The following is a 27,646-nucleotide window of genomic DNA, read 5'->3' on the forward strand; positions in this document are numbered from 1 at the left end:
GCATACAGGGGGGGCAGTACAGGGAGGCAATGGCTGCATACAGGGGGCAGTACAGGGAGGCAATGACTGTATACAGGGGGGGGGCAGTACAGTGAGGCAATGACTGTATACAGGGGGGGGCAGTACAGGGAGGCAGTGACTGTATACAGGGAAGCAATGGCTGTATACAGGGGGCAGTACAGGGAGGCAATGGCTGCATACAGGGGGCAGTACAGGGAGGCAATGACTGTATACAGGGGGGGGCAGTACAGTGAGGCAATGACTGTATACAGGGGGGGGGCAGTACAGGGAGGCAGTGACTGTATACAGGGAGGCAATGGCTGTATACAGGGAAGCAATGGCTTATCCTGCAGTCCCCTGGTATAACACACCCCTTGTATACAGGTTACAGGGCGGTCTTCCTCACTTTCTGCAGAGTTGCCATTTTCCGCTCCTCTAGTTAATAAACATCCGCGGTTCCTCCCCCATTCCCCTCACTGCCGCCAGGATGGAGATCAGCTTCGCGGGACACCGAGCCCTGGTCACCGGGGCTGGGAAGGGTGAGTGCGGGGCCGGAGGGATCTAAGGTGCCGGCAGTGCAGTGAGTGACTACGGCTTCTCCCTTCAGGGATCGGGCGGAGCACAGTGAAGGCGCTGCGGGCGGCCGGGGCAGAGGTGGTCGCCCTGAGCAGGAGCTCTGAGGACCTGGAGAGCCTGGCCCGGGAGGTAATCACATTATTATACTGCCCTCTAGCGGCCCGGGAGGTAATCACATTATGATACTGCCCTCTAGCGGCCCGGGAGGTAATCACATTATTATACTGCCCTCTAGCGGCCCGGGAGGTAATCACATTATTGTACTGCCCTCTAGCGGCCCGGGAGGTAATCACATTATTATACTGCCCTCTAGCGGCCCGGGAGGTAATCACATTATTGTACTGCCCTCTAGCGGCCCGGGAGGGAATCACATTATTATACTGCCCTCTAGCGGCCCGGGAGGTAATCACATTATTATACTGCCCTCTAGCGGCCCGGGAGGTAATCACATTATTATACTGCCCTCTAGCGGCCCGGGAGGTAATCACATTATTATACTGCCCTCTAGCGGCCCGGGAGGTAATCACATTATTATACTGCCCTCTAGCGGCCCGGGAGGTAATCACATTATTATACTGCCCTCTAGCGGCCCGGGAGGTAATCACATTATTATACTGCCCTCTAGCGGCCCGGGAGGTAATCACATTATTATACTGCCCTCTAGCGGCCCGGGAGGTAATCACATTATTGTACTGCCCTCTAGCGGCCCGGGAGGTAATCACATTATTATACTGCCCTCTAGCGGCCCGGGAGGTAATCACATTATTGTACTGCCCTCTAGCGGCCCGGGAGGGAATCACATTATTATACTGCCCTCTAGCGGCCCGGGAGGTAATCACATTATTATACTGCCCTCTAGCGGCCCGGGAGGTAATCACATTATTATACTGCCCTCTAGCGGCCGGGTGGTAATCACATTATTATACTGCCCTCTAGCGGCCGGGAGGTAATCACATTATTATACTGCCCTCTAGTGGGCCGGGAGGTAATTACATTATTAAACTGCCCTCTAGCGGCCCAGGAGGTAATCACATTATTATACTGCCCTCTAGCGGCCCGGGAGGGAATCACATTATTATACTGCCCTCTAGCGGCCGGGAGGTAATCACATTATTATACTGCCCTCTAGCGGCCCGGGAGGTAATCACATTATTATACTGCCCTCTAGCGGCCCGGGAGGTAATCACATTATTATACTGCCCTCTAGCGGCCCGGGAGGGAATCACATTATTATACTGCCCTCTAGCGGCCCGGGAGGTAATCACATTATTATACTGCCCTCTAGCGGCCCGGGAGGGAATCACATTATTATACTGCCCTCTAGCGGCCCGGGAGGGAATCACATTATTATACTGCCCTCTAGCGGCCCGGGAGGTAATCACATTATTATACTGCCCTCTAGCGGCCCGGGAGGTAATCACATTATTATACTGCCCTCTAGCGGCCGGGTGGTAATCACACTATTTTACTGCCCTCTAGCGGCCCGGGAGGTAATCACATTATTATACTGCCCTCTAGTGGGCCGGGAGGTAATTACATTATTATACTGGCCTCTAGTGGGCCGGGAGGTAATCAAATTATTATACTGCCCTCCAGCGGCCCGGGAGGTAATCACATTATTATACTGCCCTCTAGTGGATCCAGATCTAATTTCGATATGATATTTGTCCTCTTGAGGGCCTGGGTGGTAGTCACATGGTTCTTCTCTCTAGTGGTCCAGGAGGTGATTCTAATACCTGAACAAGGCACCAGTGATGCTGGTATAGGGCACTTGCAGTATCAGGGGCACTTCCTTGGCATCTTTGAGTGTGTAGACCACAGTTTGTAGACCACAATTTCTAGACCAAAGTCTGTAGACCAGTTTGTAGACCACAGTTTGTAGTCCATAGTCTGTAGATCAGTTTGTAGACTATAGTGTGTAGATCAGTTTGTAGACTATAGTGTGTAGATCAGTTTGTAGACTATAGTGTGTAGATCAGTTTGTAGACTATAGTGTGTAGATCAGTTTGTAGACCACATTTTGTAGTCCATAGTTTGCAGACCATAGTTTGTAGACCACAGTGTGTAGACCATAGTTTGTAGACCACAGTCTGTAGATCAGTTTGTAGACCACATTTTGTTGTCCATAGTTGGTAGACCACAGTGTGTAGAGCACAGTTTGTAGACCATAGTCTGTAGATCAGTTTGTAGACCACAGTGTGTAGATCAGTTTGTAGACCACATTTTGTAGTCCATAGTTGGTAGACCAGTGTGTAGAGCACAGTTTGTAGACCATAGTCTGTAGATCAGTGTGTAGACCACAGTGTGTAGACCATAGTTTGTAGACCACAGTCTGTAGATCAGTTTGTAGACCACAGTCTGTAGACCATAGTTGGTAGACCACAGTCTGTAGATCAGTTTGTAGACCACTGTTTGTAGACTATAGTGTGTAGACCACAGTTTTTAAGCCACAGTCTGTAGATCACTGCTCAATACAGAAGACTTTTCTACCCACAGTGCCCAGGAGTGGAGACTGTGTGCGTGGACTTGGGGGACTGGTCAGCGACAGAGGCCTCCTTGGGTAATATTGGAGCGGTGGACCTTCTGGTAAATAATGCCGGGGTAGCTTTGCTTCAGCCTTTTCTTGAAGTCACACAGGAAGCATTTGACAGGTAAATTCTCGTCTGGTTTCTACATTATATACATAAGTATATGTCCTGCATGTCTCCATATAAGTGATGACTGTAATGGCAGCTCCCGCTATGATGTTTTCTCTCATGTACGTGATATTTTCTAGGAGCTTTGATGTGAATGTGAGAGCGGCCATCTTGGTGTCACAGGTGAGCCATTGGCACAGTACAGCTCAGTACAGAGACATTGAGGTCCCCATTGTGAATCCCTCTTGTATTCCCCTCCAGATTGTTGCCCGTCAGATGATTGAGCGCGGAGTTGGTGGAGCCATTGTCAACGTGTCCAGCCAAGCATCACAAGTAGCGTTACAGAACCACTCTGTCTATTGTAGGTAGAACATTGTGCTCTCAGGATATAGGCGTAAAGGATTTTTTGGGGGGATGGGGTCCTGCCACAAGAAAGCGAAAAAGTGCTTCCTTCACTGCCGTATAGAAATCTGTAAGAGGCTACTTTTGGGTAGTGTAAATGCCTCTACAATGAGCTCATTTTGCGCACTTTGAGAGGGGGACATCATTGGACCGAGAGTAAAAGCATGACCATTTTTATCAATTGGCTGTTCTGACCAAGCGCCAGTTTCTTCAATCGCCAGATAGGAGCCTCAGCCCTTAAATGAAACATTCAGAGTAACTTTTTATATCCACAGGTGCCACCAAAGGAGCTCTCGACATGTTAACTAAGACGATGGCTCTTGAACTGGGACCCAAGAAGGTAAGTATCTGTTTTTAATTAATTGTGTAAATTGATACCTTCCCCATGATAACAAGTGACAATTCCATATTTCGATATCACATCCTGTAGTGATGTCATCAGCTGTACTTATTCCACCACTGCCAGACAAGCACCAGACTTACCCTTTAACAATTAACTGTATAGATTGTTCCTTGGATACATCCTCAGTAGGGTATATCTAACAAATAACTTACCGTAATATAAACTGCCCAGAAGGACAACTCTCACAGGTCTCTCTGCAATACAGCGGATTCCTCCTCTGTGTTATACAATATTTGTTTTCAGATTCGTGTAAATTGTGTGAATCCCACCGTAGTGATGACCAACATGGGACGCGCTAACTGGAGTGACGCTCACAAAGCTGCTCCGATGCTGAATCGAATCCCCTTAGGTCGCTTTGCAGGTGAGTAGTCTCAAATGATCACAGAACCCGCAGGGATTTTGCAAAAGAAATGTAGAGTAACATCCAATTTTAGTACTTTTACTTCCCCTAGGAGAATCTAGGACTTTTAGGGTCTATTCAGACGGCAGAATTTCCGCTTGCGGAATTCCGCCTCAAATGAAAGCCCATAGACTTCTATTGGATTCCGCACTCACATTCACACTTCTGAATTTCCACAAGTCTATGGGCTTTCATTGGAGGCGGAATTCCGCAAGCGGAAATTCTGCCGTGTGAATGGAGCCATAGGATATAGACAACAATAAATTGGTACTCCAGGTGAATTCCAACTTTAGCCGTCACGCCCCCTCCCATAGACTTGCATTGAGGGGGTGGGGTGTGATGTCATTAGGGGGCGGGGCTATGACCTCACGAGCTCCCGGCTCCAGCGTTCGGAACAGTTTGTTCCAAACGCTGAGCAGCAGAGTACCCCTTTAATGTTTATGGACCATACATCAGCACCTGATATGTTATTAAAGCGCAACTGTCATGAAATTTTGGTGCAATAACCTGCACACAGCCTTTGTACTGTGTGCAGGTGGTGGGTATAGCAATATTTTTACCTGAAATTTGGCAGCTTTCATGACTGCAAAAAAGGCTTTTATTCAAAGCCACTGACGGTCGGATAGGCGTGGCGCGAGGTACGCGATGCCCCGCCGCCGACACACAGGTCCCAGTGCATGCGCCCTTCAGCTAATCTAACCTGCGCGCCGCTGTGTGTCATCCAGCAAGCGCTCGCTCCCGTTGCCATCATCCTCCTCAGTGCGCCTGCGCAGAGCAGCGCGCAATCAGGTTAGTTCTCGATACTAGGTGCAGAGAAGAATCGTGCTCTCTGCACCTAGCACTGCGCAGGCGCACTGAGGAGGTAGATGGCGGCAGGAGCGAGCGAGCGCTTGCTGGATGACACACAGCGGCGCGCAGGTTAGATTAGCTGATGGGCGCATGCACTGGGACCTGTGTGTCAATCACACAGAGGTCCCAGCACGGACATACAGGGTAGGTGTGGGGGTGGGCGTGGCGGCGGCGGGCATTGCGTACCTCGTGCCACGCCTATCCGACCGTCAGTGGCTTTGAATAAAAGCATTTTTTGGCGTCATGAAAGCCTGTTAATTTCAGGTAAAAATATTGCTATACACTCCACCTGCACACAGTACAAAGGCTATATGCAGGTTATTGCACCAAAATTTCATGACAGTTGCGCTTTAATGCATATGGATTTTATAGAGCAGCCAGACAGCTATATTTATTCAGTGTATGATAGAAGTTGAAATTGATCAAGCAGTACAGGGATCCCTCAACTTACAATGGCCTCAGGTTAAATGGGCTTTTCTGAACCATTGTAACTTGAAACCAGACTCACTATACAATGTACAGACATACCAGATCTGCAAAATGTGTCAATGGTAGCGCCTCCCTACAGTACAGGAAGGTATTACATGTTCTGTACTACTCTTTACCTGTACCACGGTTAGCTGCTCCTTTGGTCACCAGGTGAGGGCGGCTCCATTTTCCTTTTTATGGACACTGTGGCCCTCATTTACTTAGAAAATCGGGTTGTAAGTCTATCTTGCTTTCTTACCCGACTGCTTTTTTCCCCTGGTATTTATTATTATGTCGCATCCTGTTTGTCGCACGTGGGTTTTGTAGGTTTTGGTTTCCAACTCCTCTGAGTTGTCGGAAAAAATCCACAACAATTCAACAAATTCGGGTTGGAAACCTTTATAAATACGTGGGAAAGCTCAGAAATGTCGGGTTACGCCCCTTTTCCGGGTTTGGGAGAATCCACATCGGGTACGCCCGGGAAAAAATGTTGCATCGTGTCGCAGACTGGCGCACGATGTCTGCGACATGGCGCAGACAAAGATGCGACAAAAAAACCTGACAAAACAAGTCGGGTTTAGAATAGTAAATGAGGGCCTGTGTGTTCTGTACAGGACCCTGAAGAAGCTCCTGTCCTCTACATACACAGTGATTACAGCTCCCAGCAGATCTTTATTACCTTTATTTATAAGGACTTGATTTATCTCTATTAGTTATCTATTTATTTGTCATTAATCCTCAATTTTTCCTATTTGTGGATGACATTTTGGGAGTTTCAGAACCAATAACAAGAGTTATGGTTTCAACATACAATGGTCGTCCTGGAACGGATTAAAGGGGTACTCCACTGGAAAACATTTTTTTTAAATCAACTGGTGCCAGAAAGTTAAACAGATTTGTATGTTACTTCTATTAAAAAATCGTAATCCTTCCAGTACTTATCAGCTGGAGGAAGTTCTTTTCTTTTTGAATTTCTTTTCTATCTGACCACAGTGATCTCTGCTGACACCTCTGTCCATGTCAGGAACTGTCCAGAGCAGAAGAGGTTTGCTATGGGGATTTGCTCCTGCTCTAGACAGTTCCTAAAATGGAGAGAGGTGTCAGCAGAGAGCACTGTGGTCAGACAGAAATGAAATTAAAAAGAAAAGAACTTCCTCTGGAACATACTGATGCTGACAAGTACTGGAAGGGTTAAAGGGATACTCTGGTGGAAACCTTTTTTTTTTTTAATGAACTGGTGTCAGAAAGTTAAACAGATTTGTAAGTTACTTCTATTAAAAGTCGTAATCCTTTTAGTACTTTTTAGCAGCTGTATTCTTTACTTTTTGAATTTCTTTTTGGTGTTGACCACAGTACTCTCTGCTGACACCTCTGTCCGTATGAGGAACCTCCCAGAGCAGCATAGGTTTGCTATGGGGATTTTCTCCTGCTCTGGACAGTTCCTGACACGGGCATCAGGTGTCAGCAGAGAGCACTGTGGACAACACAAAAAATAAAAAATAAAGATTTTCCTCTATAGCATACAGCTGCTAAAAAGTACTGAAAGGATTAAGATTTTTTAATATAAGTAATTTACAAATCTGTTTAACTTTCTGGCACCAGTTCATTAAAAAAAAGGTTTTCCAGTGGAGTACCCCTTTAATAGTGTAACTTGAGGGATCACTGTATAATAAGGGTACTCTGGGTCGGGGTAAACTACCCTTGTTAACCCTTGTATGGGCAGCTCATGTGCTGTTTCTTGCTGTCTTTCAGAGGTGGAGGAGGTGGTTCACAGCATTCTCTTCTTGCTCAGTGATAAAAGTGCCATGATCACCGGCTCGTGTCTCCCTGTGGATGGAGGATACCTGGTAACCTGACCGACAGAAAACTGATTCCTCAGCTTGGCGGAGAACCGCGGTGTCTGTGCTGTAAAACAACCCTGGAAGCTTTCAGATAGAAGATATTGTGCCTCAGCTCAGCCCCTGATGCTGGATAGATTTGTTTGTCCTTTAGGCTTTCCCTGTGAGAGGAAATGTGATTATAGCCAGGACAAGGTTATGTAATGAAAACGTATATATCTGTAGGACCAGCGAATGGATCGCAGCTCTGCCCGCCTCACAAGATGATCAATAAACCATTACTGGAAACACTCTGGGGCCTGGATAATTGAGTAGATGGCCTCGGGTTTGGGGAGGAGCCCAGAGCAACGTGGTTAGATTTATAATGTATTGTCTCTTGTCTCCAAACTGTACAGGGAGAGATTGCCCATAGCAACCAATCAGATCGCTTCTTTCATTTTGCAGAGGCCTTGTAAATAATGAAAGCAGCAATCTGATTGGTTGCTATGGGCAACTCAGCAATTTTTCCTCTGGACAGGCTTTGATAAATCTCCCCCTCTATCTTTACTGAAGGTGAATGGTGTCTACAGTCACATAATAACACATCCGGTCCGTATTGCACAATGTGCGCCTCATAAGGCCCCTGAGGGAACAGAGAGATGGGGGAGTGTTCGGGCGACGGTCCGTGATGCCACAGCCCCGCCCCCTCATGACGTCACACGCCGCCCCCCTCAATGCAAGTCTATGGGAGGGGGCGAGACAGCCGTCACGCCCCCTCCCATAGACTTGCATTGATGGGGCGGGGATATGACGTCATTAGCTCCCGACGCCGGCTCCAGCGTTCGGAACAGTTTGTTCCAAACACTGAGCAGCTGAGTACCCCTTTAATGCCCAGATAAAATGCATTAGGATACATCTCGGTATGTTCACACTATGGATTTCCGATCCGGAATTCTATTTGAAGATTCAGTCTGAGCATGCGCCGCCGAATTCTTTTAGCGCTAGGACTGTGCAGAACTGCAGTGTTACCATTAATGGCAATGCGGTCCGCGTGTAATTCCCCCGAAAGAACGAACATGTTCATTCTTTCGGAGTGTGAATTTCGGCAGCAGAATTCTACACCGCAGAAATTCAATATTGTAATTGGGTCAGCAGAAAACCCATTCACACCAATGTTTAGGTTCATGCAGCGGAATCCCTGAGTACAATTCGGCGTGCAGACATTATTTAGTATGGACGTACCCTTAAAAGTAAACTAGCCCCAGCAAACACCAGCCTGTATACAGGAATGAAGAATGATAACTAGGGTAGCTATTCCAAATAAACAGTAACATATGAAAGAAATGTAAGGGCATTTTCTTTTTACTCAGCTTTAAAACAGTCCAGAGCAAAAGCTACTCAGTATTATACACGCATGTTGTTAAAGGGGTATTCATAGACAAGAATGGAGGGTGCTTGGCGTGACATCACTAGGGGGCATGACCGTGACGTCACGTCCCCGTCTCTGAAGCAGTGCCTGGCACAGAATGCCGGGGGCTGCACCGAGATCACCGGGGTCCCCAGCGGCGGGACCCCTGCGATCATAGATCTTAACCCCTACCCTTGGATAGGGGATAAGATGTATAAACTCGGAATACACCTTTAAATGGGCACTGTCACCCAAAAAAACTTTTTTTAACATGTTGTTCAGACATCTCAAAAGTTTGGATAGCACCAGGTCTCAGTCCTGAGTTGTTAACTGGTGAAGTGGGCACTTCACTGCCTGGCCAGATGCCCTGTAAGACTCATTCACTCCATAGACTATAATAGAGCAAAATAGTCAGATCTGGCAGCCGACCAGGCAGTGAACTGAACTGTTGCTGAGGTTTTTTTGTGCCATTTTATTTTCTCCCTTTCCTTCCCCTGTGCCGCATTATTCTCACCCCTGATCGCCCGTGTGCCTTTATTCTCCCCCCGTGCCACTTTATTCCCTCCTTGATGCCCCCTGTGCCACTTTATTCCCTCCTTGATGCCCCCCTGTGCCGTTTTATTCCCTCCTTGATGCCCCCATGTCACTTTATTTTCACCCATGCCACTTTATTCCATCCTTGATGCCCCCTGTGCCACTTTATTCCCTCCTTGATGCCCCATGTCACTTTATTCTCCCCTGTGCCACTTTATTCCCTCCTCGATGCCCCAGTGTCACTTTATTCTCCCCCCGTGCCACATTATTCCCTCCTTGATGCCCCCTGTGCCACTTTATTCTCCCCCTTGATCCCCCCCCCTTAAAACTTTATTCCTCCTTGATCTCCTCCTGTGCCACTTCACCCCCACCTTGATCACCCTTAATTTACCCTCCCCTTGATCCCCACTTGTGTCACTTCATTCCCCCCCCCCCCCCCCCGCCCGATCTCACCTGTGCTACTTCTTCATTGTTGCCTATTTATCAATTTAAATGTCACTGTCAGAGTTGACATTGGAATTTAAACAGTTATGCAGCACTTGGTAGGTGGTAGTAGAGGGACAGGGGTGGCTGCCATAAGTCATCAGGGGCGGCTGCCATAAGTCATCAGGGGCGGCTGCCATAGGTCATCAGGGGCGGCTGCCATAGGTCATCAGGGGCGGCTGCCATAAGTCATCTGTGCAGGCTGTACAAGCAGACCAACTATCAAACTGATCAATATGATCGACCCCGTGTCAAATTGACACGGGGGCGATCAGGGGTGAGAATAATGTGGCACGGGGAAGGGAGAAAATATTGATCAGTTAATAGATCACCGATATAGCGGTCTCCAAATTGTGGACCTCCAGATGTTACAGAACAACAACTCTTAGCATGTCTGTACACCCAATGGCTGTCGGGACATGCTTGGAGTTGTAGTTTTGCATCATCTAAAGGTCCACAGTTTGAAGACCACCGTATTACACTGTATTACATTGATCAATATGAGCAAAGAAGAATACGCCATTAAAAACATCATGGGGTTGGTAATACGGAACATTCAATGTATTCAATCAAATTCATAAGTCCTGTGATGTGGTTCTTTTCTCCCACCGAAAAACCACGAGTATACGGGCCAAGCCTGGTTCTGAAAAACATAAAGGGGGAGATTTATCAAAACCCGTCCAGAGGAAAAGTTGTCCAGTTGCCCATAGCAACCAATCAGATCGCTTCTTTCATTTTGCAGAGGCCTTGTTAACAATGAAAGAAGCGATCTGATTGGTTGCTATGGGCAACTTTTCCTCTGGACGGGTTTTGATAAATCTCCCCCTTTAATGTGGAGTGGAGGCCAGCAACGTGTCATGTGGTGGTGGCATTGATCTTGTTTTTCAGTACGCTGTGACAACGTACCATGCACCAATAGCCACCGAGCACGACTCTCACCAGATGGACAGAAAATCAGAGTCAATAAAGTTGAGACCACGTTTTTTTTTTTTTTTTTTAAACAAAATGTTATTTGAAGTACACCCATAGATATTAAAGTGTGCCTTTCTATACAAACAGCTTGCACCCTCGCAATGTTGTTTTATCTGTCGGTACGTTGGCCGCCTTACACTATTACCATGGCTTGTACATAAAGCATCATGACTCAACAAGGTGTTTATATACTCACAAGTTAATACCAAATTGATAACATAAACTACATGATTCACAGATTTCTTGTAACCAGGACACAGAACAAGAAAACCAGACATTATCCCCATGCAATAGAAATAGATGGCCGGTGATTATTAATGCACCATGACACAGGCAGACCACCCTCCTCCGGGACCACTAAAGTTCATTTGCAGGTGGTGAACCGTCCCATAAAGCATCTCTGCAACAGGAATCCTACTGCTGTGCCATATACACAGTGTCAGGTATGGCATATTCATGCGGAGGGGGGTCACCCAAGTCTAGACCCACCACTTCGCACTGGAAGTATAGTAGAAGTCGCCCACCTCTGAGTGGTTCGCTGTGTCACCCATCCCCCTCCCACCCCATGCTCCGTACATTCACAAAACACTAAACCACGGAAAACATCTGCAGGTCTCCGTCCACCCCACGTTCTGCTCTGGTGGGGTTTCACGTCTTTGGAAAGAGATGGTATGAGTTTGGTCCAGCTTCCAGTCTATCGGTGCTCAGAAAACTGTACATTTCTTGCCGGGTCGCTTCACGGGGGGAGGACAGAGGACGGCACGAATAGCTTCATCGAACACAGTCTTCAGACCACGCTGGGTGAGGGCCGAGCACTCTAAGTACTTGACAGAACCTTACACACAGAACAGTCATAGTTACCATCTGGTTCCAGTTATGCAGTTTAAATCTAGAGTAGTGTTTCCCAAACAGGGTGCCTTCAGCTGTTGCAAAACTACATCTCCCGGCATGCCCAGACAGCCGAAGGCTGTCTGGGCATGCTGGGAGATGTAGTTTTGCGACAGCTGGAGGCACCCTGGTTGGGAAACACTGATCTAGAGGTTTTAGGACACATAACTTCAAGATTAGCTAGACCCTCCCATCAATTTTTTGGGAAAAATTCAATTGAGCCATTTCTTATATCTGTCATGGTCATAAACAATATGATTTGAGATGTGTCTATCTGCTAGGACCCCCACCGATCACAAGAACAGGCAGCTCCTGTCCCATCTAAATGTACGGGTGGACGAAAATGTGCACTGTGGCTCCATACAAACTGCTCAGGACTGTTGGAGTCCCATAGACTTTAAAGGGGTACTACACTGGCCAGCGTTCGGAAGTAAATGTTCTGAAAGCTGTTTCTGCACTGCGGGGGTCAGCTACACCTCTTCCCATAGACTTGCATTGAGGATGCGTGGACGTGATGTCACGAAAGGCGTGGCCGACCCCCGGAACATTTACTTCCAAACGCTGGCCAGTGGAGTGCCCCTTTAAATGGAATGGCAGCTCCATTTAAATTTAAGACAAAAGACGTCTGTTCTTGTGACTGGAGGGGGAACACTTTATGCTGACTGGGCATATTTTGAAAGAATTTAGCACAACCTAGTATGTAAGAGTAAGGCCCTATTACACGGGCTGAATATTGACAACCGTCATCAAATGAGTTACATGATCCGGCAAGCAATCATTTGTGTGGCTCTCCCTACGAGACTGGGGATTGTTTCCAGCCTGTGTTGGGCCGTGTAATAGGGCCCTAAGACGCGTTGATCCACATTATTCAGGAATCCTTGCTCAGGACTGAGAAAACCGTCTCCAGCTAACCTTTCACATGTAATCATTCGCCTCAGAAACAGGGGTTGAAGGGGTGGTAGTAGGAAGAGCTGGACCCCCGCAACTACAATGGAAAACTACCAAGTAGGCAGGGCCAAGATTCAATCATAAAGAGGACTCTGCCCCTAGACATCTCCGCCCCTTATCCCCCAAAGGATAGGGATAAGATGTCTGATCGTGGGGGTCCCGTGGAACCGCCATAACCGCGATACACATTTTTTGGTCATACACCCAGCTCTAATTGGAATACCCCTTCGAGATAAAACAAATAATTCATTTTAATCCAGGTGTGTCCTTTTCCCCCTGAATACCTTCAGTTTCCTTTGTGCATCTTACCTATTTCTCGAGCCATGGCAAGACCCTGGGGATAAGTGATTGGAGATAGTCTTTTGTCCCTCAACCGTTCAATGGTGTCTTTGTCATCCCTCAGATCCAGTTTTGTTCCCACCAAAATGATAGGAGTGTTGGGACAATGGTGTCGCACTTCTGGATACCACTACAAATAAATAAGCCTGTTTAGAAGCTTTTATCCCATTGGCTGAGCACTCAGATCACATATATTTAGGAGCAAATACAGAATGCAAGTTATACCAAATACAGAATGCAAAATGTTGTGTTAGCACAAAATATGCATGTGGAAGGTAATGAATGGTGGACCTGAAGAAGGCGCATGCTACCTTCGAAACCTGTTGTCCTATCCAGTAAAGTTGACCTATCTTTGCCTCCCATCTGCACTGCATTGCAGTACACTGAAGGGGAATTTATCATTCCCTGCATCAGCACAGACTGGCAAAATTTCACAAATTTTTTGCCCATTTTTGTCACTTTATGCTATTGCAGGGGACGATGTGTATGTATGTTTATGTCATCTGACTGTCCATGAAGATACAGCACAGGAGTATATTAACTGCATGTTACCTTTGCTCTAACGTTCTCAAAAGAAGCAGGACTGACAAGGGAGAAGCAAATCAGGAAGACATCCTGGAGGAGACAAGATTAATAATATGACATATATTGGTGAGGATCAATACTATAGTCAATAAATAGATCAATATTAGAGCTCAATTTACAGTTTACTTGTTTCCTTGCACACTGTGGAGTTAAAGGAGTAGTCTCACGAAATGAACCCCAGTCCAATGGGCCTGTAAAAGCAACTCCTGCTCTGGAGGACCCAATACAGAATTACATGGGTGGCCATTTACCTGAAGCAAGTAGCGCTAGGGGTACTCCGCCCCTAGACATCTTATCCCCTATTTAAAGGATAGGGGATAAGATGTCTTATCACGGGGGTCTTGTCGCTGGGGACCCCCAGCAATCTCCCTGCTGCACCTGGCGTTCGTTTAGAGCAGCGTCGGAGGCTCGTGACATCACGGCCACGCCCACTCATAACGTCACGGCCAAGCCCCCTCAATGCAAGTCTATGGGAGGGGGCGTGACGGCCGTCACGCCCCCTCCCATAGACTTGCATTGAGGGGGCATGACCGCGACGTCACGAGCTGGGCGTGGCCGTGGTGTCACGAGCCTCCGCCCTGCATCGCAAGTCATCCGACATCAGATGTCTGGGGTGCCGCTGGGACCCCCTGCGATCAGACATCTTATCCCCTATCCTTTGGATAGGGGATAAGATATCTAGGGGCGGAGTACCCCTTTAAGCATAAAAGAGTTATCACAACTGATCACCAATGGTAGCAGAAGCTGGACCCATGGGGTCAGCACCGGTATCTCTTTAAGAAGGGAGATAACTCTTTATAATAAAGCCTTGGACAGTCTCATACACATAATACATAACTCCCGATCCATTCCTGCTGCTCCATTGCAGACTTTGTAATAACATCCCGTCAGTCATACAAAGCTCTATGTGACCTCTAAACACTTCTTGCAGGACGCTAAGCAACATCAATGCCTCACTCACCGTCTGAGGGTAGGACAAGGGCCGGAGTCTGTCGTAATCTTCTTGACCTGCTGTGTCCCACAGACCAAGGTTGACTGGTTTTCCATCTACCATCACATTGGCGGAGTAGTTATCAAACCTAGGAAACATTTCACTTTAACTTATAGAAATAAAATAAAAAAGAATTTGACTACTGTCACGCCCCCTCCCATAGACATGAATGGAGGGGGTGTGGCGTGACGCCGGGTGGCTGGACGGAGATCGTGGGGGGGTCCCAGCGGCTGGACCCCCGCGATCAAACATCCCCTATCCTTTGTATAGGGGATAAGATGTCTAGCAACGGAGTACTACTTTAATACTTCAAGATCTTATTGAAGGGGTACTCCGGTGGAAAATAATTTATTTTAAATCAACTGGCACCAGAAAGTTAAACAGATTTGTAAGTTACTTCAATTAAAAAATCCCAATCCTTCCAGTACTCATCAGCTGCTGTATACTACAGAGGAAGTTATTTTCTTTTTGAATTTCTTTCCTGTCATGACCACAGTGCTGACACCTCTGTCCGTATCAGGAACTGTCCAGAGCAGAAGAGGTTTGCTATGGGGATTTGCTCTTCTGCTCTGGACAGTTCCTGACATGGACAAAGGTGTCAGCAGAGAGCACTGTGGTCAGACAGAAAGGAAATTCAAAAAGAAATGAACTTCCTCTGTAGTATACAGCAGCTGATAAGTACTGGAAGGATTGAGATTTTTTAATAGAAGTAATTTACAAATCTGTGTAACCAGTTGATTAAAAAAAAATGTTTTCCACCAGAGTACCCCTTTAAAGAGCGACCCATGAGGGATGGAGATTTAGCATTTTTTGAATGTTCATTTCTCTACCATAAATGCAGTAAAGTGAAATCTAATATACAGTAAAATGCAATTGTACAGATCCTCAAGATAATCCGGAATCTCAGATATGCAGGAGCAGAAGACTAAAGAAAGATTACTAATCCCAAAACAAAGTTATAGTAAAAAGATGAAGATGTTAAAGGAGAACTCCAGAAAAGAAAAATCATTGTTCATACTGCCGACACAAAAAAAATAAGCAGGTACATACCTTCCTTCGCTCCCCCGGTGCCTCTGGCAACTGTCTCCGGCCTCCGCCGCGGTCCTCTTCCTGGTTGCCGGTGGTTGGCGAGTCATACTGCACTCAGCCAATCACCGGCCACAGCAAAGTCCCGACTCGGCCAGCGATAGGCTGAGCGGCAGTGTGACGTTTTCCTCCCCGGCAAACTTTTAACGTGTCACAGAGACATGTTTAAAATGTTTAATTGGTCGGGGTCTCAGTGCTGAGACCCCCACCTATCAGGAGAAGGTGGATGAGATCACTGCAAGCTGGGGAGTAAAGTGTGCTAAAACACACTTCACCCTCCTCGTTTTGCGCACAGGTGGGGGTCTCAGCGCCTCACAAGATCAAACCCTGCAAGATGAAAATTTTGGGGATAGGCATAAGGCTATCCTACATGTAAGATAGGGCCAAGGACTATTTAGAATATTGGGCAGACTAAATGGGCTGAATCGACACATTCTATGTTTCTATAAATGACCAGTAAACTTTATAGGGATCCTGTCATCACTTGCATGCTACCTGAACTAGATGTCATCAGGGAGGTCCTACCAGCCTGTCCTACCAGCCTTAGTTAAAGGGGTACTCCGGTGGAATTTTTTTTTTTTCTTAATCAACTGTTGCCAGAAAGTTAAACAGATTTGTAAATTGCTTCTATAAAAAAAATCTTTACCCTTCCAGTACTTATTAGCAGCTGTATGCTACAGAGGAAATTCTTTTCTTTTTGAATTTCTTTTTTGTCTTGTCCACAGTGCTCTCTGCTGACACCTCTGTCCGTGTCAGGAACTGTCCAGAGCAGCATTGGTTTGCTATGAGGATTTTCTCCTGCTCTGGACAGTTCCTGACACGGACAGAGGTGTCAGCAGAGAACACTGTGGACAAGACAAAAAAGAAATTCAAAAATAAAAGAATTTCCTATGTAGCATACAGCTGCTAATAAGTACAGGAAGGGTAAAGATTTTTTAATAGAAGTAATTTACAAATCTGTTTAACTTTCTGACACCAGTTGATAAAAAAAAAAAAAAAGTTTGCCACCAGGGTACCTCTTTAATGGTCTTTCCCTATACAAAAACTGAGAGAAATCTACCCATCAGCATCAATGCTGTCCGCCAGTGACTGAAATCTACGGTCTCAATGGTAGGTCATTTGCTTCCAATGTTTTTTTCCATTACAGGCAGAGGCATGGGGTTAGTTTAGGCAACTCTGAATTGTGAGGGCCCCACCTTAGTTTCCTATTAAAGGAGTACTCCACTGCCCCAGCGTACAGAACACTTTGTTCCGAGTGCTAGGTGTGGGCAACGTGGTCGTGATGTAATGACCACGCCCCTCAATGCAAGTCTATGGGAGGGGGCGTGGCGTCTGCCACGCCCCCTCCCATAGACTTGCATTGAGGGGGCGTGACATGACATCACGAGGGGTGTGGCCATGACTTCACGACCCCGCTGCCCGCACCTAACGTTCGGAACAAAATGTTTTGAACGCTGGGGCAGTGGAGTACCCTTTTAAGCGTAACAAAAGGGAGTTTGGTATTTAGAGTAACATTTTTGTCGATTTTAAATGACTACACATGCCGGGTTTCCAGTCCTCAAAGCCTCTGACACGAAGGGTCTGAATACTCACACAGTCGGGATGTATTCCCCAGGGAACGCATTCGTTGTATAGCTGATCAGGAGACAGGTTTTCCCCACGGCTCTGAGGAGACACAAACACAAGCATTGGCATCCATACAAATTACCCAATATTATATTTAATTGCATGTCCAGAGGAAAAGTTGTTGCATCTGTTTTATAAGAAAAAAATGTATACGTTTTAACTTTTCACTCCATTTTGAATAAAGTTTCACTTGTTTGATTGAAATTCCAAGAAAAAAAAACTGTGCAAAGTCAAAAACCGTATGGTGCAAACCTCATGGAACCGTACGGTTCTGTACGGTTCCCATTGACTCCCATGTTAAAAAAAATAAACGTATACGGTTTAATACGGTTTTTCACCCGGACCAAAAAACGTGGTAGACTACGGTTTTAGGTACGGGTAAAAAAACTGGACAAAACCATATAAGACACAAAACGGACTAAACCGGATGATGCGTTTGACATACGGTTTACAATGTTAAGTCAATGCATATGGTTTTCTATACGGTTCCATACGGTTTTTAACTTAAAACCGTATACAGGAACTGTATAGTAAAAACGTGGTGTGCATGCACCCTTAATCAGGTTTTGAGGAATCGTTTTTTTATTTTTATTTTTTTTATCAAAAAACTGATACGGGAACTGTATTGCAAAAACGTGGTGTGAACCCGGCCTAAGTTATGTTGCAGCCTTTTAAAAAATAAAAAAAACTATAGGGGGAGATTTATCAAGGAAAAGTTGACCAGTTGCCCATAGGAACCAATCAGATCGCTTCTTTCATTTTGCAGAGGCCTTGTTAAAAATGAAAGAAGCGATCTGATTGGTTGCTATGGGCAACTCAGCAACGTTTCCTCTGTACAGGTTTTCAGAAATCTCCTCCATATAGTTTCCCCATCATTTTGCACTCAATACCCAAAAATACTCAAAAATCATGAAGAGAAATGGAAGGCCCCAGATCTAAACTACACGCGTCAGCAAAGGGTCTGAATACTTATGTCCATGACAAATTTTTGTGCTTTATTTTATAAATTTGCCATAAAAATGTTTTTTAATTGTAGTTTACTTTGTCATTATGGGGTATTGAGTGAAGAATCATTTTAGCAGGAAATGTAAACAAAGTGAAGACTTTCCAAATGCATTGTACAGAAACCTTCACAACTGCATCACATGTGAACGTGGTCTTATACGTCACTATTCTGTGGAGAAGGAAGTTAAAGGGGTATACCAGAATTTTTATTTATTTGACTGTGCTACAGGGGATGTAAAGTTAGTGTATTTCATACACTAATGCGCAACATTATCAAGAAGTTTGCAACCCATGGCACTGTAGCTAATCTCCCTGGGCGTGGACAGAAGAGAAAAATTGATGAAAAGTGTCAATGCAGGATGGTGGATAAGCAGCCCCAAACAAGTTCCAAAGATATTCAAGCTGTCCCACAGGCTCAGGGAGCATCAGTGTCAGTGAAAACTATCCGTAGACATTTAAATGAAATGAAATGCTATGGCAGGAGACCCAGGAGGACCCCACTACTGAGGAGGGGTATAACATGCTAGGAATATATATAAATAACATTGGGGCAGGGTATAACATGCTAGGAAAATATATATATAACATTGGGGCAGGGTATAACATGCTAGGAATACATATATAACATTGGAGGAGGGGTATAACATGCTAGGAATATATATATAACATTGGGGTAGGGGTATAACATGCTAGGAATATATATATAACATTGGAGGAGGGGTATAACATTCTAGGAATATATATATAACATTGGGGCAGGGGTATAACATGCTAGGAATATATATATATATAACATTGGAGGAGGGGTATAACATGCTAGGAATATATATAAATAACATTGGGGCAGGGGTATAACATGCTAGGAAAATATATATATAACATTGGGGCAGGGTATAACATGCTAGGAATACATATATAACATTGGAGGAGGGGTATAACATGCTAGGAATACATATATAACATTGGGGCAGGGATATGACATGCTAGGAATATATATATAACATTGGGACAGGGATATAACATGCTAGGAATATATATATATATATATATATATATATATATAACATTGGAGGAGGGGTATAACATGCTAGGAATATATATATAACATTGGGGCAGGGGTATAACATGCTAGGAATATATATAACATTGGAGGAGGGATATAACATGCTAGGAATATATATAACATTGGAGGAGGGATGTAACATGCTAGGAATATATATATATATATATATATATATATATATATATATATGTATTCCTAGCATGTTATATCCCTGCCCCAATGTTATATATATATTCCTAGAATGTTATACCCCTGCCCCAATGTTATATATATATTCCTAGCATGTTATACCCCTCCTCCAATGTTATATATATGTATATTCCTAGCATGTTATATCCCTGCCCCAATGTTATATATATATTCCTAGCATGTTATACCCCTCCTCCAATGTTATATATATATATATATATATATATATATTCCTAGCATGTTATATCCCTGTCCCAATGTTATATATATATTCCTAGCATGTTATATCACTGCCCCAATGTTATATATATATATTCCTAGCATGTTATATCCCTGCCCCAATGTTATATATATATTCCTAGCATGTTATACCCCTCCTCCAATGTTATATATATATATATTCCTAGCATGTTATATCCCTGCCCCAATGTTATATATATATTCCTAGCATGTTATATCCCTGCCCCAATGTTATATATATATATTTCTAGCATGTTATACCCCTCCTCCAATGTTATATATATATTCCTAGCATGTTATACCCCTCCTCCAATGTTATATATATATTCCTAGCATGTTATACCCCTCCTCCAATGTTATATATATATATATTCCTAGCATGTTATATCCCTGCCCCAATGTTATATATATATTCCTAGCATGTTATATCCCTCCTCCAATGTTATATATATATTCCTAGCATGTTATACCCCTCCTCCAATGTTATATATATATTCCTAGCATGTTATACCCCTCCTCCAATGTTATATATATATATATTCCTAGCATGTTATATCCCTGCCCCAATGTTATCTATATATTCCTAGCATGTTATACCCCTCCTCCAATGTTATATATATATATATATATTCCTAGCATGTTATACCCCTGCCCCAATGTTATTTATATATATTCCTAGCATGTTATATCCCTGCCCCAATGTTATATATATTCCTAGCATGTTATACCCCTCCTCCAATGTTATATATATATTCCTAGCATGTTATATCCCTCCTCCAATGTTATATATATATTCCTAGCATATTATACCCCTGCCCCAATGTTATATATGTATTCCTAGCATGTTATACCCCTCCTCCAATGTTATATATGTATTCCTAGCATGTTATACCCCTCCTCCAATGTTATATATATATTCCTAGCATGTTATACCCCTCCTCCAATGTTATATATATATTCCTAGCATGTTATACCCCTCCTCCAATGTTATATATGTATTCATAGCATGTTATACCCCTCCTCCAATGTTATATATATATTCCTAGCATGTTATATCCCTCCTCCAATGTTATATATATATATTCCTAGCATGTTATATCCCTCCTCCAATGTTATTTATATATGTATTCCTAGCATGTTATACCCCTCCTCCAATGTTATATATATATTCCTAGCATGTTATACCCCTCCTCCAATGTTATATATATATTCCTAGCATGTTATACCCCTCCTCCAATGTTATATATATATATATTCCTAGCATGTTATATCCCTGTCCCAATGTTATATATATATATTCCTAGCATGTTATATCCCTTCCCCAATGTTATATATATATATTCCTAGCATGTTATACCCCTGCCCCAATGTTATATATATATTCCTAGCATGTTATATCCCTGCTCCAATGTTATATATATATTCCTAGCATGTTATACCCCTCCTCCAATGTTATATATGTATTCCTAGCATGTTATATCCCTCCTCCAATGTTATATATATATTCCTAGCATGTTATACCCCTGCCCCAATGTTATATATATATTCCTAGCATGTTATACCCCTGCCCCAATGTTATATATATATTCCTAGCATGTTATATCCCTGCTCCAATGTTATATATATATTCCTAGCATGTTATACCCCTCCTCCAATGTTATATATGTATTCCTAGCATGTTATATCCCTCCTCCAATGTTATATATGTATTCCTAGCATGTTATACCCCTGCCCCAATGTTATATATGTATTCCTAGCATGTTATACCCCTCCTCCAATGTTATATATATATTCCTAGCATGTTATACCCCTCCTCCAATGTTATATATATATTCCTAGCATGTTATACCCCTCCTCCAATGTTATATATATATTCCTAGCATGTTATATCCCTGCCCCAATGTTATATATATATTCCTAGCATGTTATATCCCTGCCCCAATGTTATATATATATATTTCTAGCATGTTATACCCCTCCTCCAATGTTATATATATATTCCTAGCATGTTATATCCCTCCTCCAATGTTATATATGTATTCATAGCATGTTATACCCCTGCCCCAATGTTATATATATATTCCTAGCATGTTATATCCCTGCCCCAATGTTATATATATATATTCCTAGCATGTTATATCCCTCCTCCAATGTTATATATATATATATATATATTCCTAGCATGTTATACCCCTCCTCCAATGTTATATATATATTCCTAGCATGTTATATCCCGCCTCCAATGTTATATATGTATTCATAGCATGTTATATCCCTGCCCCAATGTTATATATATATTCCTAGCATGTTATATCCCTGCCCCAATGTTATATATATATTCCTAGCATGTTATATCCCTGCTCCAATGTTATATATATATTCCTAGCATGTTATATCCCTCCTCCAATGTTATATATGTATTCCTAGCATGTTATACCCCTCCTCCAATGTTATATATGTATTCATAGCATGTTATACCCCTCCTCCAATGTTATATATGTATTCCTAGCATGTTATATCCCTCCTCCAATGATATATATATATTCCTAGCATGTTATATCCCTCCTCCAATGTTATATATGTATTCCTAGCATGTTATACCCCTGCCCCAATGTTATATATATATATTCCTAGCATGTTATATCCCTGCCCCAATGTTATATATATATTCCTAGCATGTTATATCCCTGCTCCAATGTTATATATATATTCCTAGCATGTTATACCCCTCCTCCAATGTTATATATGTATTCATAGCATGTTATACCCCTCCTCCAATGTTATATATGTATTCCTAGCATGTTATACCCCTCCTCCAATGTTATATATGTATTCATAGCATGTTATACCCCTCCTCCAATGTTATATATGTATTCCTAGCATGTTATATCCCTCCTCCAATGATATATATATATTCCTAGCATGTTATATCCCTCCTCCAATGTTATATATGTATTCCTAGCATGTTATATCCCTCCTCCAATGTTATATATATATTCCTAGCATGTTATATCCCTCCTCCAATGTTATATATGTATTCATAGCATGTTATACCCCTCCTCCAATGTTATATATGTATTCCTAGCATGTTATATCCCTCCTCCAATGATATATATATATTCCTAGCATGTTATATCCCTCCTCCAATGATATATATATATATTCCTAGCATGTTATATCCCTCCTCCAATGTTATATATATATTCCTAGCATGTTATATCCCTCCTCCAATGTTATATATATATTCCTAGCATGTTATATCCTTCCTCCAATGTTATATATGTATTCATAGCATGTTATACCCCTCCTCCAATGTTATATATATATTCCTAGCATGTTATACCCCTCCTCCAATGATATATATATATTCCTAGCATGTTATACCCCTCCTCCAATGTTATATATATATTCCTAGCATGTTATACCCTGCCCCAATGTTATATATATATATTCCTAGCATGTTATACCCCTGCCCCAATGTTATATATATATATTCCTAGCATGTTATACCCCTCCTCCAATGTTATATATGTATTCATAGCATGTTATACCCCTCCTCCAATGTTATATTCTATTCCTAGCATGTTATACCCCTGCCCCAATGTTATATATATATTCCTAGCATGTTATACCCCTCCTCCAATGATATATATATATATATATTCCTAGCACATTATACCCCTACCCCAATGTTATATATATATATATATATATATTCCTAGCATGTTATACCCCTACCCCAATGATATATATATATTCCTAGCACGTTATACCCCTGCCCCAATGTTATATATATATATTTCTAGCATGTTATACCCCTGCCCCAATGTTATATATATATATTCCTAGCACATTATACCCCTGCCCCAATGTTATATATATATTCCTAGCACATTATACCCCTGCCCCAATGATATATATGTATTCCTAGCACATTATACCCCTGCCCCAATGATATATATATATTCCTAGCACATTATACCCCTACCCCAATGTTATCTATATATATTCCTAGCACATTATACCCCTACCCCAATGATATATATATATTCCTAGCATGTTATACCCCTACCCCAATGATATATTTATATATTCCTAGCATGTTATACACCTGCCCCAATGATATATATATATATATATATATATATATTCCTAGCACCTAGCACATTATACACCTGCCCCAATGATATATATATATATATTCCTAGCACATTATACCCCTGCCCCAATGTTATATATATATATATATTCCTAGCATGTTATACCCCTGCCCCAATGTTATATATATATTCCTAGCATGTTATACCCCTACCCCAATGATATATATATATCCCTAGCACATTATACCCCTACCCCAATGATATATATATATCCCTAGCACATTATACCCCTACCCCAATGATATATATATATATATATTCCTAGCACATGATACCCCTGCCCCTGTGCAGACAGTATAGTGAGCTCCAGCAGGTTCATGTCTGCATAGGATTTGCAGGCTGTAGTGTTCTGCCATAGTGATCCCACAGGGTGAGATGTCCATGTGCAATGTGTGTAGATGACAATGCTATGGATGGAGCCCAGATGTGCGATCACACAGCCCGGGCATACATGATGACCCGGGCATTACTGGATACTGAATACAAGTGGGTGCAGCCAGGAGGATCCAGGATCATTACACCCGGGCTCCGCCTCTGCATCACCGTACACCCGGCGGGTCACCGCACAGCTGCCTGCTGGACAGACACTTACCCATCTCCCACTACCACGCATTTGATGGCCTGCATTTCACGGGCGACTGTGAAGGGGCTAAAGGCAGAACACCGGAGAAACCGGGAGCTGGGAAGGCTGTGGGAGCCGGAGCGATGAGAACTGACACATCCGAATACCGACGGAAATAGCCGAGTCTGAATACCGACGGAAATAGCCGAGTCCAACTACTGACGGAAATAGCCGAGTCCCCCAGTCAGAATACCGACGGAAATAGCCGAGTCCCCCAGTCAGAATACTGACGGAAATAGCCGAGTCCCCCAGTCAGAATACTGACGGAAATAGCCGAGTCCCCGAGTCAGAATACTGACGGAAATAGCCGAGTCCCCGAGTCAGAATACTGACGGAAATAGCCGAGTCCCCGAGTCAGAATACTGACGGAAATAGCCGAGTCCCCCAGTCAGAATACTGACGGAAATAGCCGAGTCCCCCAGTCAGAATAATGACGGAAATAGCCGAGTCCCCCAGTCAGAATACTGACGGAAATAGCAGAGTCCCCGAGTCAGAATACTGACGGAAATAGCAGAGTCCCCCAGTCTGAATAATGACGTAAATAGCCAAGTCCCCCAGTCTGAATACTGACGTAAATAGCCGAGTCCCCCAGTCTGAATAATAACGGAAATAGCAGAGTCCCCCAGTCGGAATAATGACGGAAATAGCCGAATCCCCCAGTCGGAATAATGACGGAAATAGCAGAGTCCCCCAGTCGGAATACTGACGGAAATAGCAGAGTCCCCCAGTCGGAATACTGATGGAAATAGCCGAATCCCCCAGTCGGAATAATGACGGAAATAGCCGAGTCCCCCAGTCGGAATAATGACGGAAATAGCAGAGTCCCCCAGTCAGAATACTGACGGAAATAGCAGAGTCCCCCAGTCGGAATACTGACGGAAATAGCCGAATCCCCCAGTCAGAATAATGACGGAAATAGCCGAGTCCCCCAGTCGGAATAATGACGGAAATAGCAGAGTCCCCCAGTCGGAATACTGACGGAAATAGCCGAGTCCCCCAGTCGGAATACCGACGGAAATAGCCGAGTCTGAATACCGACGGAAATAGCCGAGTCTGAATACTCACGGAAATAGCCGCGTCCGACTACTGACGGAAATAGCCGAGTCCCCCAGTCAGAATACTGACGGAAATAGCAGAGTCCCCGAGTCAGAATACTGACGGAAATAGCAGAGTCCCCCAGTCTGAATAATGACGTAAATAGCCAAGTCCCCCAGTCTGAATACTGACGTAAATAGCCGAGTCCCCCAGTCTGAATAATAACGGAAATAGCAGAGTCCCCCAGTCGGAATAATGACGGAAATAGACGAATCCCCCAGTCGGAATAATGACGGAAATAGCAGAGTCCCCCAGTCGGAATACTGACGGAAATAGCAGAGTCCCCCAGTCGGAATACTGATGGAAATAGCCGAATCCCCCAGTCGGAATAATGACGGAAATAGCCGAGTCCCCCAGTCGGAATAATGACGGAAATAGCAGAGTCCCCCAGTCAGAATACTGACGGAAATAGCAGAGTCCCCCAGTCGGAATACTGACGGAAATAGCCGAATCCCCCAGTCAGAATACTGACGGAAATAGCCGAGTCCCCCAGTCGGAATACCGACGGAAATAGCCGAGTCTGAATACCGACGGAAATAGCCGAGTCTGAATACTCACGGAAATAGCCGCGTCCGACTACTGACGGAAATAGCCGAGTCCCCCAGTCAGAATACCGACGGAAATAGCCGAGTCCCCCAGTCAGAATACTGACGGAAATAGCCGAGTCCCCCAGTCAGAATACTGACGGAAATATCCGAGTCCCCCAGTCAGAATACTGACGGAAATAGCCGAGTCCCCGAGTCAGAATACTGACGGAAATAGCCGAGTCCCCGAGTCAGAATACTGACGGAAATAGCCGAGTCCCCGAGTCAGAATACTGACGGAAATAGCCGAGTCCCCCAGTCAGAATACTGACGGAAATAGCAGAGTCCCCCAGTCAGAATACTGACGGAAATAGCCGAGTCCCCCAGTCAGAATAATGACGGAAATAGCCGAGTCCCCCAGTCAGAATACTGACGGAAATAGCAGAGTCCCCGAGTCAGAATACTGACGGAAATAGCAGAGTCCCCCAGTCTGAATAATGACGTAAATAGCCAAGTCCCCCAGTCTGAATACTGACGTAAATAGCCGAGTCCCCCAGTCTGAATAATAACGGAAATAGCAGAGTCCCCCAGTCGGAATAATGACGGAAATAGCCGAATCCCCCAGTCGGAATAATGACGGAAATAGTAGAGTCCCCCAGTCGGAATACTGACGGAAATAGCAGAGTCCCCCAGTCGGAATACTGATGGAAATAGCCGAATCCCCCAGTCGGAATAATGACGGAAATAGCCGAGTCCCCCAGTCGGAATAATGACGGAAATAGCAGAGTCCCCCAGTCAGAATACTGACGGAAATAGCAGAGTCCCCCAGTCGGAATACTGACGGAAATAGCCAAATCCCCCAGTCAGAATAATGACGGAAATAGCCGAGTCCCCCAGTCGGAATAATGACGGAAATAGCAGAGTCCCCCAGTCAGAATACTGACGGAAATAGCCGAGTCCCCCAGTCGGAATAATGACGGAAATGGCAGAGTCCCCCAGTCAGAATACCGATGGAAATAGCCGAGTCCCCCAGTCGGAATACTGTACTGACGGAAATAGCAGAGTCCCCCAGTCTGAATAATGACGGAAATAGCCGAGTCCCCCAGTCGGAATAATGACGGAAATAGCCGAGTCCCCCAGTCGGAATAATGACGGAAATAGCCGAGTCCCCCAGTCGGAATAATGACGGAAATATCCTAGTCCCCCAGTCGGAATACCGACGGAAATATCCTGGTCAGATTTTTTTTACTTGACTATGCTACAGGGGCTGTAAAGTTAGTGTAGTCCATAATATAGTGTCTGTACCTGTGTGGGACGGTTTTCTCACAATTCTTCTG

The 27,646-nt window shown here is 44.2% G+C and overlaps 2 protein-coding genes and 1 long non-coding RNA gene across 4 annotated transcripts; 2 read left to right on the plus strand and 1 right to left on the minus strand.

The window, feature by feature from the left end:
• The first annotated feature begins 384 nt into the window (after positions 1 to 384).
• On the plus strand, positions 385 to 8,213 carry DCXR (dicarbonyl and L-xylulose reductase). The gene is made up of 8 exons (XM_056550311.1): positions 385 to 539; positions 608 to 705; positions 3,073 to 3,227; positions 3,353 to 3,395; positions 3,474 to 3,573; positions 3,890 to 3,954; positions 4,261 to 4,378; positions 7,487 to 8,213. The coding sequence occupies exons 1-8, from the start codon at positions 488 to 490 to the stop codon at positions 7,588 to 7,590; spliced, it is 735 nt and encodes a 244-aa protein (XP_056406286.1). The 5' UTR covers positions 385 to 487; the 3' UTR covers positions 7,591 to 8,213.
• A 1,751-nt stretch (positions 8,214 to 9,964) lies between these two features.
• Positions 9,965 to 10,968, plus strand: LOC130297626 (uncharacterized). 2 transcript variants are annotated; one of them, XR_008849634.1, is made up of 2 exons: positions 9,965 to 10,072; positions 10,142 to 10,968. It is a non-coding gene; the product is annotated as an uncharacterized LOC130297626 (long non-coding RNA). The 2 variants fall into 2 exon arrangements; XR_008849635.1 differs by having other exon boundaries at positions 9,981 to 10,072; positions 10,119 to 10,968.
• Positions 10,969 to 11,105: 137 nt separating this feature from the next.
• RAC3 (Rac family small GTPase 3) lies at positions 11,106 to 24,818 on the minus strand. The gene is made up of 6 exons (XM_056550312.1): positions 24,661 to 24,818; positions 17,379 to 17,450; positions 14,670 to 14,787; positions 13,676 to 13,738; positions 13,094 to 13,253; positions 11,106 to 11,783 (listed from the first exon to the last, which is right to left on the minus strand). Exons 1-6 carry the CDS (start codon positions 24,693 to 24,695, stop codon positions 11,653 to 11,655), a joined length of 579 nt encoding a protein of 192 aa, XP_056406287.1. The 5' UTR covers positions 24,696 to 24,818; the 3' UTR covers positions 11,106 to 11,652.
• Between the last annotated feature and the right edge of the window lie 2,828 nt (positions 24,819 to 27,646).

Source organism: Hyla sarda, chromosome 13 (assembly GCF_029499605.1).
Source record: "Hyla sarda isolate aHylSar1 chromosome 13, aHylSar1.hap1, whole genome shotgun sequence".
Lineage (NCBI taxonomy): Eukaryota > Metazoa > Chordata > Amphibia > Anura > Hylidae > Hyla > Hyla sarda.